This window comes from Myxocyprinus asiaticus, chromosome 8 (genome assembly GCF_019703515.2).
Source record: "Myxocyprinus asiaticus isolate MX2 ecotype Aquarium Trade chromosome 8, UBuf_Myxa_2, whole genome shotgun sequence".
Classification (NCBI taxonomy): Eukaryota; Metazoa; Chordata; class Actinopteri; order Cypriniformes; family Catostomidae; genus Myxocyprinus; species Myxocyprinus asiaticus.
In genome coordinates this window covers 15,309,087-15,328,904 of record NC_059351.1, presented here as the reverse complement: position 1 = coordinate 15,328,904, position 19,818 = coordinate 15,309,087, and the positions used below count along the sequence as shown (strand labels likewise).

General features: G+C 43.3%; 1 protein-coding gene across 1 annotated transcript in view; it reads left to right on the top strand.

Annotated features, from left to right (window-relative positions):
- The window catches only part of LOC127445571 (voltage-dependent T-type calcium channel subunit alpha-1H-like), a 139,182-nt gene extending 120,208 nt beyond the window's left edge, over positions 1-18,974 (top strand). Inside the window, 11 exon segments of the mRNA XM_051705717.1 lie at positions 1,298-1,449; positions 1,588-1,697; positions 1,822-1,955; positions 3,118-3,188; positions 6,286-6,364; positions 12,402-12,523; positions 12,788-13,084; positions 15,091-15,247; positions 15,340-15,497; positions 15,822-16,237; positions 16,239-18,974. Of these exon segments, the coding sequence (XP_051561677.1) occupies positions 1,298-1,449; positions 1,588-1,697; positions 1,822-1,955; positions 3,118-3,188; positions 6,286-6,364; positions 12,402-12,523; positions 12,788-13,084; positions 15,091-15,247; positions 15,340-15,497; positions 15,822-16,237; positions 16,239-16,833 (2,291 nt within the window). The 3' untranslated portion in view covers positions 16,834-18,974.
- Positions 18,975-19,818: the final 844 nt, after the last annotated feature.

Sequence of the window (19,818 nt, the reverse complement as noted above, 5' to 3'; positions counted from 1 at the left end):
TAGCTGATGGGTTGTAAACAAACAACATAGGATAAAAAAAAAATATTTTGGGGGTTTTATTCTGATGGCTGTTAAAAAAAATAAAATTAAAAAAAAAACAGTGGTCGATGGGGCCATATTGTATTTAAAAAAATGAAAGAAAGAAAATACAGAAACTGAAATACGATAGAGGCTAATGTTAAATGAAAATACAAAGGGCATTAGCCTACCCATATGCTTCAGCATACATCACCTTAATACATGCTTATATCATTCACAGCATTTTATGCATTTAAGTACTTGCTTAAATCACTCAAAGCATTCTATGCTTTTAACACATGCTTAAATCACTCAGATAATTTTATGCATTTTTAACCAGGCTTTAAGGACATGTATTGCAGTTTAAAACAATAGAATTCTCATTACACATGTTCACTAAACTGGAAAACACTCTGTGCTATAAATCATTAAATAAGATATGATTAATACTAAATTTACAAACCCAGTCCTCACATGCGTGCACAAAACGTGGTCAAACTTCACACATGCAATCCATATGCATTCTTCATAAATGATCCATAACAAACACTCCATTTTAACATATGACTCTTCTGAACTCATATTTAATGCAATTTATTCGAATTTTATATAACATTTTATATTTACCCAAAGGATTCTCAACTGATGATCAAAACCGGGAGCTCTCTTGCACAATGTATATTCTCAAGTTTCTAACACGAGAGAGTGCCGGAAAGCAGGTGTCGCAAAACTTTGGTGTCGCAAAACTCTGGTTCTTAAAGGGGTCACGTCCAACCCACGACCAGAGCCAAATTACATGACTCTCCACTTGGCTACATATATGCCACAGCGACTGCTTCCCTCACACTGGTGATGATTCTTGTGGCATCCCTCCACCTTCCTATACCAGTTTTTCAGAATTTTTCACAATTTCAGAGCTCAAGCCCAGTCCAGTCAGAATTTGCCTTTAGAAAACTTGTAATATGATGCACAAGTCACATGGACTACTTTTATGATACGTTTAGGTCCTATTTAAGCTTTAAAGTGAGGCCACAAAAGAAAGTAAGTCACACAGGTTTGGAACAACATGAGGTTGAGTAATTTATGACAGAACCTTTCTTTTTAACATAAAATTGTTTTCCAGGGAAGTGCACACTTTTAAAACCATGCTGTGACACAAGATAAGTGTGTGCGTATGTGTCTGTGTGTGTGTACCTAAATGACCTGAATGACCTTAATGAAGATGTTCCATTGTTCTCTGTGGGTGTATTTGGATGTTTGTGTGTGTTTTGTGTTTTAGAGGCCCTGCAGAGACCGTACTACGCTGACTACTCTCCTGCACGACTCTACATTCACACACTCTGTACTAGCCATTATCTGGACCTCTTCATCACCATCATCATCGCCATTAATGTACTCACAATGTCTGTGGAGCACTACAAACAGCCCAAGGTTTGCAATTTTACATACATGTAACTGCTGCAATCATTTAATCCCAAACAGTATGAGAGTAATTTCCTTAGATGATGCATTTGTGGGTAATACTTTGTGCATCTAATTGTCTCTTTACTGTGTGTCTGTGTAATTCAGTATCTGGATGAGGTGCTGAAGTACTGTAACTATTTCTTCACACTGGTCTTTGTGATTGAGGCTGCACTGAAATTGGTCGCCTTCGGCTTTAGGAGATTTTTCAAAGAAAGGTAAGGTGCCCTCTTGTGGACACAATAAAGAAACGCAGTATGTTTTCTTCACCATATGTTCAATAGTAGGTCTCTTATGCAAATGCCTCTTTTTAGCATCACTTAGCTGTGATTTCTCTCTCAGGTGGAATCAGTTAGACCTGGCCATAGTCCTTCTTTCTATCATGGGCATTACACTAGAGGAGATCGACCTGAACGCCTCTCTTCCCATCAACCCAACCATCATACGCATCATGAGGGTTCTGCGCATTGCCAGAGGTACAAAATGCATGAAGACATGCACACTGGTGGGCAAGTGAATGATGCTGATGTCAAAGTGGGATTTAGAGATATTGAGTAATTGAATAAATGAGGGAACTGCTACACTGCAATGTGAAGTTAAAATCATTTAAGGCACAACAATATAATGATAGGTAGCTTGTAAATGAGAAATATTGTACAATATCTTTTGTCTTGCCTTCATTTAATTAGTGAGTTTTTTTAGCCGTTAAAAAAGTGGCGCAACTGTTTAGGGAATTTGTTCATTAATGTCTTTGAGGCAATCAAAAAGAGACTTAAAGGAATGATTGTCAACATAAATTCACTTGGAAGATACAACTGATTATCATCGGCATAAGAGAGATAGGAAATATCACTTGTTTAAAAAACAAAAAAACAACAGGAGGTGTATATATATAAAAATAAAATGGGCCATAAAAGAACCTTGTGGCACCCCATGGAAGATAGGTGTCAATAGAGAGAAGTTTCAGCTTTCACCAGCACTTTTGATAAAAACAGAAATGCAGAACTTTTAAATGTAGTGTAGCGAGCTCGGAAGGGCATCAATCTTACCTATAATGAAATTCAGAAAATTTTCACAGCTTTCTGAGGGTGCATCAGGACAGGAAGTGACAGGTGAAGTTCTTTTGAGTAGTGCAAAACAGAAATTTAGGACTATGGGAGTTTTTTGGCAGGCAATATCAGGGATTTCATACTTGCTTCTTTATTTAGACAGTAAAAAAAAAGTTTCTGAGAATTCCAAGACATTTGCATCTTATCATTTTTGTTTTTGGTCTGCCACACTTCTGCTGAGCACAACCAGGGCTGGATTCTAACTTTAGGTCTAGACAGTCAACTTCAAGTCGAGAGAGTTGAGATTGGCTCTACACAAGCAACACAATAACAAACTTGTATGTGCTGAAGAGTTGCAGTATTGCATATACTATAAAGATGAAAGTCATGAAGGAATCGGAGAAATCATTTGGTATGGGAGGATTCATAGAGAAAGAACCAGGCAATTTAAGTTAAAGAACTAGACATTGGAGTGTGGTATTACAAACAGTAGACATGTTGACATTACAGATGGGAGCAAATAATGATGAAACACTGTCTGAAGTTGTACTTTAGTACTAGAATAGTGTACTATAAAAATCTCTTTCAGTGTTGAAGCTGTTGAAGATGGCCACAGGAATGAGATCTCTTCTGGATACAGTTGTTCAAGCCTTACCACAGGTCAGTAAGTTAGTATACTATACAGTGCATTCAGAAAGTATTCAGTTGTATTATTATTAGTAGTATTTTATGTTGCAGCCTTATGCTAAAATGCTTTAAAAAAAAAAAAAAAAAAAAAAAACATCAGTCTACACTCCATACCCCATAATGACAAAGCAAAAAACTGATTTTTGTTAACTTTGCAAATTTATTAAAAAGAAAAAACTGAAACATCACATTGACATAAGTATTCAGACCTTTAACTTAGTACTTAGTTGAAGCACCTTTGGCAGCGATCACAGCCTCAAGTCTTTTTGGGTATGATGTGACAAGCTTTGCACACCTGGATTTGGGGATTTTCTGCCATTTTTCTCTGCAGATCCTCTCAAGCTCTGTCACGTTGGATGGGGACAGTCGGTGGACTGCTATTTTCAGGTCTCTCCAGAGATGTTTGATTGGGTTCAAGTCTGGGCTCTGGCTGGGCCACTCAAGGACATTCACAGTGTTGTCCCTAAGCCACTCTTGTGTTGTCTTGGCTGTGTTCTTAGGGTCATTATCCTGTTGGAAGATGAACCTTCAGCTTAGTCTGAGGTCCTGAGCACTCTGGACCTGGTTTTCATTAAGGATATCTCTGTATTTTGCTGTGTTCAGCTTTTCTTCAACCCTGACCAGTCCCCCAGTCCCTGCTGCTGAAAAACATCCCACAGCATGATGCTACCACCACCATGCTTCACCATTGGGATGGTATTGTGCAGGTGATGAGCGGTGCCTGGTTTCCTCCAGACATGATGCTTGGAATTGAGGCCAAACAGTTAAATCTTCGTTTCATCAGACCAGAGAATCTTGTTTCTCACAGTCTGAGAGTCTTTTAGGTGCTTTTTTGCTAATTACAAGCAGGCTTTCATGTGTCTTGCACTGAGGAGAGGCTTCCGTCTGGCCACTCTGCCATAAAGCCCAGATCAGTGGACTGTTGCAGTGATGGTTGTTCTTCTGCAAGTTTCTCCCATCTCCACACATGATCTCTGGAGCTCAACCACAGTGACCATCAGGTTCTTGGTCACCTCTCTTACCAAGGCCCTTCTCCCCTGATTGCTCAGTGTGCCCGGGCAGCCAACTCTGGGAAGAGTCCTGGTTGTTCCAAATTTCTTCCATTTAAGAATTATGGAGGCTACTGTGCTCTTGGGAACCTTCAATACAGCTGAAATTTTTTGTAGCCTTCCCCAGATCTGTGCCTCGACACAATCCTTTCTCTGAGATTTGCAGGCAATTCCTTTGACCTCGTGGCTTGGTTTTTGCTCTGATATGGATTTTCAGCTGTGAGACCTTATTATATAGGCAGGTGTGTGCCTTTCCAAATCATGTTCAATCAATTGAATTTGCCACAGGTGGACTCCAATCAAAGTGTAGAAACATCTCAAAGATGATCCAGAGAAGTGGGATGTACATAAGCTAAATTTCAAATGTCATTGCAAAGGGACTGAATACTTACTGTATGTCAGTGTGATATTTCAGTTTTTTCTTTTTAATAAATTTGCAAAGTTATCAATAATCTGGCTTTTGCATTGTCATTATGGGGTATAGATTTATGTGAAAAAAATTATTTAAAGCATTTTAGCATAAGGCTGTAACATAAAATGTGAAAAAATTAAGGGGTCTGAATACTTTCTGAATACATTGTATCAGAGATGGAAACTCGAGTCTGTGACTCGGACTCGAGTCGTGCTTAAGTCGCACTTAAGACTTGCGACTCAACTCAGACTCGTAAACATTTGACTTGAGACTTGACTTGGACTCGAAATCATAGAAGTCATTTTGTGACTGTTTTTTCCCACTGGTGCGACTACAGAGTTGGGCAACTTTATCTCTCTCTCTCTCCGTTTATGCGTTGCCATTTTCTGTTAAGTGATATCAAATGGCATACACATCAAAAGTGGAATGAAACAGCGACAAAGCAGCCCGAGCGCAGAGCAGCTGTGCTTACGCGTCTCGCAGACCGGTCTCAAGCTCTCAACCTCACAGCTCACATTACAGTGCTGCAAGGACCAGTGAGAAGCATGGTGCGGAAACATTTGAATTCGGCACAGAATTCTCTGGTGCAAACCCTTCCGTGAGCAAACACTAAACGGCCCGACAAAACAGCATTGACGCTGAGAAAACACTGTGACTTGCACAGACACATACATAAATTAGCAGACTTTTCACACATCACCACTTTTATCATGAATTTACTATAGTAACACTAACTGTATTGACTAGTATTTTAGGCAGAAATATATTCAATATATTCAATATATTCATAATATATTACATTACTACTATAGCTCTATTAAATTTATAATAGGCTTCATTAGGGAAGTGAGGGAATATCATGAATTTTTGTTACAATGAAAGTTTATAAATGTTTTTTAAATTATTATTTTAATTGTATTTATAGTTTTAAATGTGTTTAGGATACTGTTTTTCTTTACAAAAATGCCAATGTTTGTTTTATAGAAAACATGTTACATTTTACCATGATAGTGACGATCCATGCTTGGTTTTACCTGAGGTTACCATGGTCTTGTTACAAAAAAATACCACTGTTTAAACTATAAAAACTAAGTTACATTTTCATAAGGGCAAATGCAAAATAGAATAAAGGGCTTTAAAGCCCTAAATATTTATGGGCAAAGCTAGTTTTCCTTCTGTCCTCTAACATCTGTTCTCTTTTAATGCAAATGTTATTTTTATTGTTTTAAATAGATAGTTAATTGATTGTTTCCTGAATAAAAATAAATTCCATGATTAAAGTAAAACCTTATGTACTTTATTAGACATAAATAAATAAACAAGGCAATCCCTTAAAGTAGTCAGTTTTAATATTTCAAAATTGAATTAGCCTTATACAGGGTTTATTAAACTAACCAGCTGCAGATAAAGAACTATTGCCAAAAAAAAAAAGAAAAAAAAAAAGACTTGAGACTTGACTTGGACTTGGACCTCAGGGACTTGTGAACATGCCTGCACTGTATGTTGTGTCTACATCTGCTGCTATTTGTATTGTGGAGTTAGTGCACAAATCTCCCACATACTTCCAGATGATATTGTCTTGATATTCTGGTAATAATCTGTTCTCAAGGTTGGTAATTTGGGTCTGCTCTTCATGCTGCTGTTTTTCATCTATGCCGCACTGGGAGTCGAACTCTTTGGAAAACTTGGTTAGTATTCTATTCATCTATTGTTATCATATGTCGTTATATAAAAAACAGACATGTCTTGAATGAAAATAATATTTCTTGTCAGGCAGCAAAAGAAAAGTGTTCGAGTTTTTCTGTAGGTAAGTTTTAGTGTTAGGCTTTGGTTCTGTTTAAATGAAATGCAGGTTCAGAGCCATCTTTGTCATTGTCACGACACTCAGCATGTGTCTTGTTTTCAGTCAGCTGCAAACAAAAAACAACATATAGTCACTGTACAGTGTAAAAGTGCCTTCACATATTTAAATAGACAAGACTAATCAAAATTTACAATGCAAATATATGTTTACAGTGACATCATCTGTGTGGGTTTGTTTTTGAATGCTGAAAATGTTTTCAATGTCACATACTGTATCTTAAAAATTGTAATAAAATTTTGAATTTTAAAAATAGACAGCACAAATAAAGCTGAAAATGATCTACAAAACAAAGTTTGAATGGCATCTGTATGTTCCCTATCTGTCACTCACTCGACGTTGTGTCGATGTAGTGACACTAGGGGTCACTCTTGGGAGCCCGAAACACCTCTGGTCTTTGATAAAAGGCCATTGAAAATTGGTGAGTGGTATTTGCATGCCACTCCCCCAGACATACGGGTATAAAAATCATTCAGATTTTCTCTTCGGAGCCGAACGGTCATGCTCATTGAGCTGAATTCTCACTGTTCATTCACCTCTGCTGGATCTGACGGCGCATTTCAGCGGCTTCTCCCTCCTCTGCACTGGTGCACTGCAGAGAACGCCCCTGGGCGCTTCGGCAGAAAAAAGAGAGTATATTTTCTGAAAGAGTATATTTCTCTAAAAGAGTATATTTCTCTAAAAGAGCGGCACACACGGAACGTCTTTTTAAAGACGCGTCTTTTTAAAGATGCCTTTCCGATTGTGTGTTATTCCTGGTTATGGTCATTACCTCTCAACTTCAGACGGTCATGATTGCTGTCTTTCGTGTCTGGGCACGACCCATACGGAGGCAGCGTTCGTGGATGGTTCATGTTCTTATTACGAGAACATGACCATGGCAATGTTGCGGTCGCGGCTTGCTTTCGTAAGAAAGCAAACCATCCCAGCGGCTCCCCGCCTCGGTCCTTCTACCTACGGGTTTGAGGCCAGCGCGGCTAGCACTGGGGGCGATTTGGGGACCCCAATGGGATCGCCTCCGCTGGGTATCCCCCTGCAGACCTCCCATTCCCCAGCACGCTCGTCTGCCCCGATCGGACTTCCAGATGAGTCCGTCGGCTCATCTCACGGTGAGTTTGGCCTCTTGTTTGGAGCCCGCGAAGCTGATGAGCTCTTGAGCGTAGCATCGGAGAGCGGGCTTGTCCAGTCGGACGCAGAAACCTCAGCTGGGCTCCCCCCTTCGGGGATGATTGCCCAGTCACAAGCTGATGCAGAGATGATGGACACGCTTTCCCGGGCGGCCACGAGCATCAGGCTAGAGTGGAACCCTCCGCTCTCCCCTGAACCCTCGCGGCTCGATGATTGGTTCCTGGGCTCGCAGCGCCGCTCAAAGCAGCCACACCCCGCTCCAGTGCCGCTCTTCCCGGAAGTGCATGAGGAGCTGACGAAATCGTGGGAGGCACCTTTTACTGCTCGGTCCTGATTCCTCAGTTCCCCCGCCCTCACTACCCTCAATGGCGGGGCAGCCAGGGGCTATACGGCGATTCCCCTGGTGGATAAGGCGCTCGTGGTGCACCTATGCTCGCAGAGTGCCACCACCTGGCGCGGACGAACAAAGCTCCCGTCCAAGCACTGTAGGTTCACGTCATCCCTGACGGCTAAAGCCTACAGCGCTGCTGGACAAGCCGCCTCTGCCCTGCATGCCATGGCTCTCCTGCAGGTCCACCAAGCCAAGGCGCTAAAAGAACTGCACGAGGGTAGTTCCACCCCAGATCTGATGCAGGAACTGCGCTTGGCAACCAACCTCGCTCTCCGAGCGATGAAGGTCACGGCGCGGTCTCTCGGGCAGACAATGTCCACATTAGTGGTCCAGGAGCGCCAGCTTTGGTTCAACCTGGTCGAGATGGGTGAGGCCGACAAGACACGGTTCCTTGCTGCCCCCATCTCCCAGGCTGGCCTATTCGGCAACACCGTCGAGGACTTTGCCCAGAAGTTCACGACGGTGAAGCAGCAGATAGAGGCTATCCGGCATATACTGCCCCGGCGCGGCTCAAGATCCCGCACCCCATCTGCTTGTCGCCAAGGGCGTCCCCCTGCGGTGACTGCACCGGCTCCTCCGCAGCCCACCCCTTCGGCCCGGCCCTGGCGTGGAGCCCACCGCAGGAAGCAGATGCCACCCGTCTCACAGTCCACCGCCCATTAAGGTCGAAACTCACACAACTGGAGCTGGTAGGAAGACCACTCCATCACCCGGTGGAGGGCCGGATGGAGAATCTTTTGTTGCCTTTTTGTTTAATTTCACCGTATGCCCAAGTGGCTGCGGTACCCAACAGTTCAGCAAAAGAGCGGTTTCCTCCTTCCCTGGGTCACATACCCAGTGTGCACAGTTGTCATCACAACCACCGTCCACGGGTTTTTCCTTGCAGGATTGGCACTCCAGCGGCGGTCTCCCCGCCCCTGCACGCCCAGCTGTGGCACACATCTGCCCCCAGTGTGACAGTCTCCACGGGTTGCGAGGACAGGCCTCTTCCTCCCCAGTCCCAGGCTGTTTCGGGGGTGGTCGCAAGGAGCCAGGTAAGTGCTTCGATGTCCCTGGACTCAACACGGCCACGACATTGTGTGGCACCTCGAGCTCCGCCCCGCCGCGAGGCCCCACCTGCCGATATGTCCAACGACGTTGTCCCTTTGGTCCCCCTTGGGCGGAACTTGGATGGGTGGCTTGCGCTTTACAATCCATCACGATGGCTGGTCCGAACCGTCCGACTCGGCTATGTGATTCAGTTCACCAGGTGTCCGCCCAGGTTCAGCGGTATCCACTTCACCTTGGTGAACTGTGCACGTGGAGATCGCTACCCTCCTACGGAAGGGTGCGATAGAACCTGTCCCTCCGGCCAAGATGAAGAAGGGGTTTTACAGCCCCTACTTCATTGTACCGAAAAAAGGAGGTGGGTTGCGGCCAATCTTGGACCTGTGAGTACTGAACCGGGCTTTACACAGACTCCCGTTCAAGATGCTGACGCAAAAACGCATTCTGGCGAGCGTCCGGCATCAAGATTGGTTCGCGGCGGTAGACCTGAAGGACGCGTTCTTCAACGTCTCGATTCTACCTCGACACAGACCCTTCCTGCGGTTTGCATTCGAGGGTCAGGCGTATCAGTACAAGGTCCTCCCTTCCGGCCTGTCCTTGTCCCCTCGCATCTTCACGAAAGTCGCAGAGGCAGTCCTTGCCCCGTTTAGGGAAGTGGGCATTCGCATTCTCAACTATGTCGACGAATGGCTAATCCTAGCTCAGTCTCGAGACATGTTGTGTGCACACAGGGACCTGGTGCTCTCACACCTCAGCCGACTAGGGCTTCGGGTCAGCTGGGAAAAGAGCAAGCTCCTCCCGGTTCAGAGCATCTCTTTCCTCGGTTTGGAGTTGGACTCAGTCTCTTTCACAGCGCGCCTCACGAACGAGCGCACACAGTCGGTGCTGGCCTGTTTGAAGGCGTTCAAACAGAAAACAGCGGTTCCACTGAAACTCAGAGGCTTCTGGGGCATATGGCATCCTCAGCGGTGGCCACCCCGCTCAGGTTGATGCATATGAGACCGCTTCAGCACTGGCTTCAGACTCGAGTCCCGAGATGGGCATGGCACCACGGGACACATCGCGTGGTCATCACGCCTGTCTGTCACCGTCTTTTCAGCCCTTGGACCGACCTCTCGTTTCTACGGGCAGGTGTTCCCCTAGAGCAGGTTTTCAGGCGCGTCATGGTCACGACAGACACCTCCAAAATGGGCTGGGGCGCTGTTTGCAATGGGCACGCAGCCACCGGCTTGTGGACGGGCCTGCGACTGCATTGGCACATCAACTGCCTCGAGATATTGGCAATTTTGCTCGCCCTGCAGAGGTTTCTCTGTTGATCCAGGGCAAGCACGTGTTAGTTTGGACAGACAACACGTCAACGGTAGCATATGTCAACTGCCAAGGCGGTCTGCACTCTCGTTGTATGTCACAACTCACCCGCCGTCTTCTCTTCTGGAGTCAGCAGCACTTCAAGTCGCTGCGAGCCACTCACATCCCCGGTGACCTCAACACTACAGCGGACACGCTGTCATGGCAGGTTACCCTCAGGGGAGAGTGGAGACTCCACCCTCAGGTGGTCCAGCTGATCTGGATTCTATTTGGACAGGCACAGGTGGACCTGTTTGCCTCCCAAGAATCCTCCCACTGCCCGCTCTGGTACGCCCTGACCGAGGCACCCCTCGGCATAGACACGCTGGCACACAGCTGGCCTCCTGGCCTACGCAAATATGCGTTTCCCCCAGTGAGCGTACTTGCACAGACTCTGTGCAAGGTCAGGGAGGATGAGGAGCAGGTCGTCCTGTTAGCACCCTACTGGCCCACACAGACGTGGTTCTCGGACCTCACGCTCCTCGCGACAGCCCCCCCGACAGCCCGGTAGGGCTACGAGCCCATTCTACCAGGGGTAGCCCTGGCCAGGGGTGCCTCTCTAACAGACATTTGCAGAGCAGCAGGCTGGGCAATACCCAACACCTTTTCAAGGTTCTACAACCTCTGGGTGGAACCGGTTTCGTCCCAGGTAGTGGCACGCAATACAAGCAGATAAGCCCGTAATAGCCGGCTGGGTGTATTGCTTGCACATAGCGCCTTTCACCTCCTCTGAGCTGAAGACGTGCGCCATTAATTCCCAGTAGTGTTCACAAACTATGTTCCCTGGTTGACTTCCTCCGAGCCCTGTGGCAGCCGAGTTTTCGGAGAGATTCGCTGCCGGCCCAGTACACGTTAACTAAGAGCCCTGTTCTGGCGTAGGTGCTCCGCATGTGGCAGTTCCCTGTAAGGTAACCCCATGCGATGTATATCTTCCGCTAATTCCTTTCCCTGTTGGCAAACTGCGTCTTCTTTGGGCAGAGCCCCCTCTGCCACAGTCTCCATGTTTGTAGTAACTCCTCTCCCGTTGGGTAGGATCTACCACGAGACTCTCCACATGGTCGGCAAGTATTTTTTCCACTTAAATATCCCCCCCTCTCTTTGGGCGAGGTGTGGTCTCCACGGTGTCCTCCCCTTGGGAGGGACACCCCCCGACTAGACCTGGCGGCCCAGTCGGATAATCCCCCTTCTTTTTTAGGGAGTGGAAAAAAAGAAGGGGAAAAGAGGCCACGACTGGGTTAGCCTGTCTCTATCTTTTGGGTAGTCGACTTGTCCCCAAAGGGCCGTTCAACACTCATAAATATGTTGGGGGATGTTATGTGTCGGAGTGGTGCGCTGGCTACGAGGCACACAGTGGTCTGCCCGTCACACACACACCGCCAGTTCACATAACACAGTTCAGCCAGTTGCGGCGTTTTGTTTAAGGACTACATCGACACAACGTCGAGTGAGTGACAGACTGGGAACGCTCTGGTTACTTGCGTAACCTCCGTTCCCTGATGGAAGGAACGAGACGTTGTGTCCCTCCTGCCACAATGCTGAACTACCCGCTGAAATGGCCGGACATTGTCTCGGCTCCTCAGCATAAAACCTGAATGAGTGGTTGCATACCAGCTCCTTTTATACCTGTATGTCCGGGGGAGTGGCACGCATATACCACTCGCCAATTTTCATTGGCCTTTTATCAAAGACCAGAGGTGTTTCGGGCTACCAAGAGTGACCCCTAGTGTCACTACATCGACACAATGTCTCATTCCCTCCATCAGGGAACGGAGGTTACGCAAGTAACCAGGATGTTAAGCGGAAGTGTAATACTTTGGGTTAATGGTTTAGAACAAACCCTAAACAGAATCTTTTCAGAATTTCAATATGATGCTGCCTTGCAGAATATTTCAAAGAAGGTATGAGTATTTATGAAAAGTAAGTGTTTTAAAATTCTAATATTTTCAAACAGAATGCACTGAGGAGAACCCATGTGAGGGTTTGAGCAGACACGCTACATTTCAGAACTTCGGCATGGCATTCCTCACTCTGTTCCGTGTTTCCACCGGCGACAACTGGAATGGGATCATGAAGGTACTTTGAAAAGCTTTGAGAATATTCATGCTGCATGGTCTCAATACCTGATTAGGGAATACTGAGGTTTAGTTTTACATGTTATTAGACTTAATTACAAAAACTCATCATCATGTAGCAGATGTTGCTTCACGAATGAGGTCATTATCTGCTGTGAAGAGTTTATGTTATCCACATATACTATTAGGATTTGTCTTATCTATTAAATTGAGCAGTGATTGAACTTATTTAACTTAATCTTTGTGTTTCTGTGTGTGTGTTTAGGATACCCTACGGGAATGTAAAAATGTTGACAAATGTCTGAGTTATCTGCCGCTTTTGTCACCTCTATATTTCGTGACTTTTGTGCTGGTGGCTCAATTTGTGCTGGTTAACGTTGTGGTCGCAGTACTTATGAAACACTTAGAGGAGAGCAACAAAGATGCCCGCGAGGAGGCGGAGATGGAGGCGGAGCTACAGGAGGAGCTACAGGGCAGTCAGAGACAAAGCACCGCCTCTATTGGTGGAGCCGCTGGGCTTGAGGGCACAGCTGTGAAATTGGAGACTCTCTCACAAGAGCAGGTAATCAGTTCTGTTGTTTATTTACAATCCTTTCATGCATAAGACCATGTGGACTCTTGTGAATATTGAACCAAAAAATCAAACCCCCAGATATATTTAATAGAGCACTACCAAATATGAAGCCAGTATGTATGTAAAAGAAAAGGAATAAACAGACAATGTTATCGTGATTTTTCACTTTCATTTAGCCCCTATCCAAAACCTAACCACAAAGTCTGACTCCTTACCCAACCCTATCTCATGAAAAGTCTTAAATAATTTATGAGGTGGCTATTTCGTGTGATGTCACACAATTTTGATTGCATTAACTAGTATGACTTCATCGCGTGCAAATTCCCGGATATATAATGCGGAAGTAAGCGTGAGTTTCATGCACGAGGCATTAAGGACATGCTTATTAATATTATGCCCTTACCCAAACCCCTTATCTAAACTTAACCAATCAGTAGAGTGTGTAAACATGATAGGAAGCTGTTGTGTGTGACAGAAGCAAGTAACTGTCTCGTCATAGATGGAAATAATGTCCAGCGACGTCATTGGCTGTAATGAAAGTCGTAGGAATTCAAACGAGTGCAGTCGCACGATATCATACGAATTAGCCAAATTTAGAAAAGTTTACGAATCCTGACGATTTCGCTGTGAGAGTTTGTTGCCTTACCCAAACCCTTAACCTAACCCATTATTTTAATAGGAAAATAACTTGTGTAGCACGGAAGAAAGAAAACATCGGTTTGGGATGCCACAAGGGAAGCGTATTTCAGGTTATTGACATGCATCAGTCATTTGTACTGCATAAATAAATATGGAACAAGTAATAAAATTTTGAATAGGAGGCTAGCTATAATGTGATGCCTGTATTGTATCAATTTGAAATTCTGTTTGTTGATTGGTTGGTCTCTGTGGGAATAAAAGTCGTACATTTAGGTATGAGTCAAGTTGTACGATATCTGATGATTTTACCATCTTGTATGAAAGATTATGAGTTGTCATGGGATAATGTTGGATTTGCTGCTTACTATTGCTAGTTGATTTCAGGTGGTATTGGGGGAGGGACACTCTCATTCTAGAGAGCGAATATTTGTATATGCCCTTCCTTGCAGTGAATCATCAATAAATTATGGCTGTACATTAAATGGCAATATCTGCTAAAAGTGGATATTGGCAACCTTAAAGAGTGTCCGTCCTAGAATCAAAGTCTAAAAACGAAATGTTTTCCATTTCGGTTTATTCTGAGCAGAAACATTATTTTTTTGTTTCGGTTCCAATGTTCCACAGCCTCCTTTCCAAACGGTAACCTGTTAGAATGAAATAAAAGAACAGTTAATAATATTCTTTTTGAAATGACAGTACTCTGTGCTAAGGGTGGGTGAAATACCAGTTGCAATGCTCAGTCAAAACCCGGCAGCATCAAACCTGTGTTAATGCATCATATCTAACAATAATTCAGCGAAGACTTGGAAATAACTGAGAAATGTACTTTTTACCTCTAATAATGTTTTTCTTTGTATCTTGACTAGCCATGTATGGATATGTAGTAAGTATACATAGTTGTTAAAAAGGTCTTCATTCACAGAATGTGACGCCCACAACAGACAATTAGGCAGAAATGTGTGATGCAGCGGTTTCCTTAAAGATCAAAGCACGTTACATTTTTTCAGGCAGCACGAAATGGTGTAATTCCAAAAATGTAGGTTTCATGAAAAAAAATATTGGAATGAAAATTAACTGGTTATAACCAGTTACCTGCATTTAAAAAGAACGTTTTCACAACAATTGAAAATGACTTTGTTCCCGGTTTTGGTTACGTTCCACAAAAAAATTTGTTCATTTTAATTTTTCGTTCTTTGAACCGTTTTGCAGTCCATGGCTAGAATATGGATAGTGTCAGAGGAAACAGACATGAATTTAAATCCACACACTTTGATTTTGATTTCACAACGTCTTTTAGCACTGGCAAAATATTCTACATGAAGCACTTTGGTAATTATGATTTTTTGTGTTTCCAGGGCAAAGATGCCAATTTTGGCAACTTCCTGACTGTTGGAAGACCATCCATGTCAAGGATGCTCTCCTTACCTAATGACAGCTACATGCTCTATCCAGTTAAACCTGTATATGGATCCATTCACCAGAGATACGCCAAACAGGAGACTACACTGCCAGGTGACAGGACACTGATCACAGACACAAAACTACACCATTCCTCACTGTTCATGACACAAAAATTTGATTGACTGGATTTATTTCTGTTTTAGGCTCTTCTCTCTCACTTGGCATCCATCCCTGTGAAGATAACTCCCTAATGCAGGTTCCAGGAACTTCTTCACAGACAACCTTGGCCTCTGTTCCTGCCCCCCACCATCCAACTCAAAGTGGACGCTCTAGCAATGCCTGCAGAACCCTGCGTAGACAGGTATTGATGCACCTTTGCTTTTAAATAGATATTTGCAGTCTTTGCATGGTGGAATTTATCATTGAAGCTCAGCATATACTGCCAAATATCATCTATGAAGAAACACATGGCCATATGACTTTCTTTCTGCCATAGAACAAACTGCATCTTTTTCATTCTGCCTGGCATCTCCTTTTGCATTCCACAGCAGGAAGAAAATAATATGGGTCATTACAACAAATCATAACAACATGAGGATGAGTTGTATAATGGTTGCTAAGTAGCCATGTAATTATACAGTATATATGTGTAAATAATTGTGTGAAATACTGTTCTGACCTGCAGGCAGCAATAAAGTGTGACTCCATTGATTCCTCCCACCTGGGCTCCAAAGACAGCTTACATGTTCCAAGTCAGCTGTGCTCCAGTGATAGCCTTCATCTTCAAGTACCCAGCATTCCCCTGATGGGCAGATCTGTGCCCTGTTCGCCCCAAACGTCCCCTCCACCCCTTCGCAATCGGACAGCAAGTGTACGAACAAATAAAAATGTGTACTGCCAACGCAGCATACCGTGTCGACAGACTTTACACAGGACACCATCAATTAAAATGCACAAACGATTGCATGAAAATGCACAAATAAACCTACTGAACTCAGAATGCCCTGACGAGGAGGTCCGATATGATACAAACTCGCAGCATGTGGGGGGGGGGATATACACAGAACTCAGGACAGCTGCATTGTGGGACAGCCAGTCAACAAGATAGCAGCAGTCATAGACTACAGAAGTACAACAGCATGGAAAATAATGGTCTCCTGTCCGAACTCAGCATATCTCTATGTCACTCAACACATGGGGAGGAGCTAATGCTTCAACAGCAGCCAATGAAAGCATCCACACCATTTCCTGGGCCTTCTCCTATCCCCAAAAAGAAGAAATTGAGTCCACCATGCATCTCCATTAACCCTCCCTCTGATGTTGAGTTTCTGTCTTCAACGGTCCACCAGAAACGCAGTACAGTCCTACGAAGACGGACGCCATCTTTTGACTCCACGCTTCCATGCGAGTCGTTAGATCTTCCTGACGTGCTGTCACTCTCAGAGGCCCTCCCACAGGATGAACCTCTTTTGTCAAGTCGTTTGCCCCTCCCACAATTCTCTTTTGACCAATCGGATGTAAGTTCTCTGAGCAGTCTGTCAGAACTGCTTTCGGATAGTGACCAATCGATGCAATCGTTCCCTCGATCAGAGTTGGTAGGAACCATGGGAGATGTTGCTCAGAGTCCACTCAGGAAGAAGGTTTTGGTCCAAATGGCCAGCACTATGGATCCAGGAAATGAGGATTCGGTTGCCTAAGTTAAAGACACATCTGCCTCTGTGCAAAGCATTTTAATTACGGGAAGAGGTGGTTTTAGCAAAAGTATGCAGTGTGTTTCTGATGGAACTTATCTGTTTTTTGCCTGATCATATTGATTAGGTTTATTTTTACTTTAATAAGTATTCATTACACATATTGAAATTGTGAAGTTTGATGTGATATCAATCCTCTTTGAATTCAGAGTACATATGAAAATCAACCACAAACCTTGTTGCAATCATGACGTTCACTGCGGCCCCAAAAAGTGCACTTTTGGACACTTAAGTCACACTTAAAATATATGAAGATCATTGCATTAAAAGTTTGAAAGCCAAAAATTGTTTTGTACTCATTTTCAACCATTTATGTTTGGTTTTATCATTTTAAAACATAAGAAATTTTTGCTTAAAGCTACACTCTTGGTCCTCTAGCAGTTTGCGGAGGAACACTGTTTTGGTAATTATTTGAACTGGGCTTTGGCTCTTCTCTTCTGTGCAGATGAATCTGATGGTTTGAGTAGTACTGGTGTAACCATGGTTACAGGTGATCATCTTATTAGAGTGAATGTCACTAATGACATAAGACATAATAATTAATAACGAAAGGAAGAAAAGGACGGATATCCGAAAAATGTTTTAAGCAGCATATCTCTTCCATTGTTGTTTTGACTTATTAAAAACAATTGTTTTAAAATAACAAAAGCTATGCAACACTGACATTAGACAACGATTGCTAGTTATATCAGATAAAGTCAAATGGTGGAAACTATTATAAATTAGCTAGCTGGTGTAGAGACTGGCATTGTTACTAGCATAATTTTTTTTTTCCCCATTGGTCTTTCTCAAAAATTAAATTGAAAGCACTGCAGTACCACAATCCATAATAAAATGCCCCATTAGAGTGACTAACGCTATCTTAAGAACTACCGCACTAAGAGAGCTAGCTGGCTAACTATCGGTCCAATAAAATATCATACCTGTAGAGCAAGAAACACTCGGGTCTGTTTTAAATCCTTTACGATCTCGGAGTTGTAATCACTTCTGAAATGCCAAGCAGATGTTGATTTGTGTTTTAATATTATGGGCTCTGTCACTTTCCCTTTTTGCTTGCAAACTCTTCTCAGTTCGTGGTTTCTTTATTTTGAAAACAGGTGATTCCCCATAGGGTTGCCTTTTTGAATGATCCATGGTCAATTTTGCTCATGTGTTGTGGCTACAAGCTTTCAGCTTTAAACTACTACCACCAGGGCCGTAGCAGGGAATTCTGGGCCCCCTGACTGTAAGTTGCTCTGGGCCCCTTTCCTATTAAAATAAAACAGTTTTGAATTTGTTGTGGGCCCCTAGAATCATTACCACCTTTCACCCCACTAGCTATGGCCCTGACTACCAGACCTAACACTGCACATATTCATGCTCTGTAGTAACTCTGGACCTTCTTTTTTTTTTCATTTTGGACATGAAGTAAACACGCACAGACGAATGATGGAAGTATGCAAATTCCCGCCAAATTCGTCCCGACAGCTCTAAAATATAAATAATTACTATAGGCTTACTATAGTGAATCGGAGTAAGGCAAATACATAGTGTAGAAGACAGATTGTTGATGTACTTGCTCATTAATGAAATTGTGTTCAATTCTAACAACAAAATCTTACATAGAGTAGCTTTAACAAGTGTTTGTACTATCTTTTTTAATAAATGCCACTTGGTTTGATATTGTGTTATACATTGTAAAGACATTCATTTATTTTAAGTGTAGCCAAAGAATCCAAATACCTTTTGAGGCCACTGTACTTATTGCTCATCAGATAGTGGTTTTACATAGCAGGAGTCCTGTAGTTTTCATCTTCAAATTGTTATGATGTATGTCATACTGTCCTGTGCTGTATGTCATATAATTGATTCACCTTAAAGTCATAAATGTAACACCCTAATGTCTTACATGGTATATTTCTTATAGCTGAAACATATGCATGGGAATAATGCAGATTTTGTAGCTGAATGAATGAAATGATTATTATATATAAAGTGTGGCATGTAATATTTTTCTATAGGGTAAGAGTTTTACAGTACAGTATGCATTGTTGGCCTTCATGAAGGAACTTCTGTCTTCAGTGTGGGAATAATATTAGTTAAGCTCTATCAACAACACCTCAGTTTGTAAAATCAAGCAAATATTGTGTCTACAGTAAGCACTCAGTATAGAAATCTATGGGTCAAGGCATGGTAACAAGATAGACGCTAACATACACTGTTGAAAGTATAACAGCAAGACTTAAGCATTATACAGTACTTGTTCACATAAGACACATGTCAAAATTGACACTAACGTCTGTGCAAAGTTACATAAAATTTTTCAACTCCTGTATTATATTGTATATTAGCTTTAGCAAAAATATAGGTGTAACACTGGGTTCGTGGAGAGGAAGAGAGGAGATGCAGGAGTAGATACTTTAAGTCTTTTAATAATAAATGCTGGAGTGGAACAAAACAATAAAGCTAAACATAATAACACAACATAACACTTCATAAACACAACGTAACACTTCAAGGACTGACAAATGAATGAACAAAACTAGAGGGTATTTAAACTCAAAGAGCTAAATGAGGGAATGGAATACAGGTGCGGATGATGAACAGATGAAAGTGATGAGGGCAGTGAAACATGGGAGATGTTTTAGAGGAAAACTTCAAAATAAGAGTCCTTGAAGAACGTGAGGGAGACAGACTGTGACATTACCCCCTCCCCCCATAAAGGGTGACTCCTGGCGCCAAAAGACGGATGAGGAGGGTAGAGTGACGCAGAAGGTGAAGAAGGATCCAAGGAGGATGATGCGGGGGCCTGGGGTGTGGCCACAGGGCAGGTACTGGGTCAGGAAGTGGAACCGCTGGAGGAGGAGACTCTGGGGAAGCGGGTGGAGCCGTGGAAGACTCTGAGGGTGGAGCTGTGGAAGAGTCTGAGGGCGGAGCCGTGGAAGAGTCTGA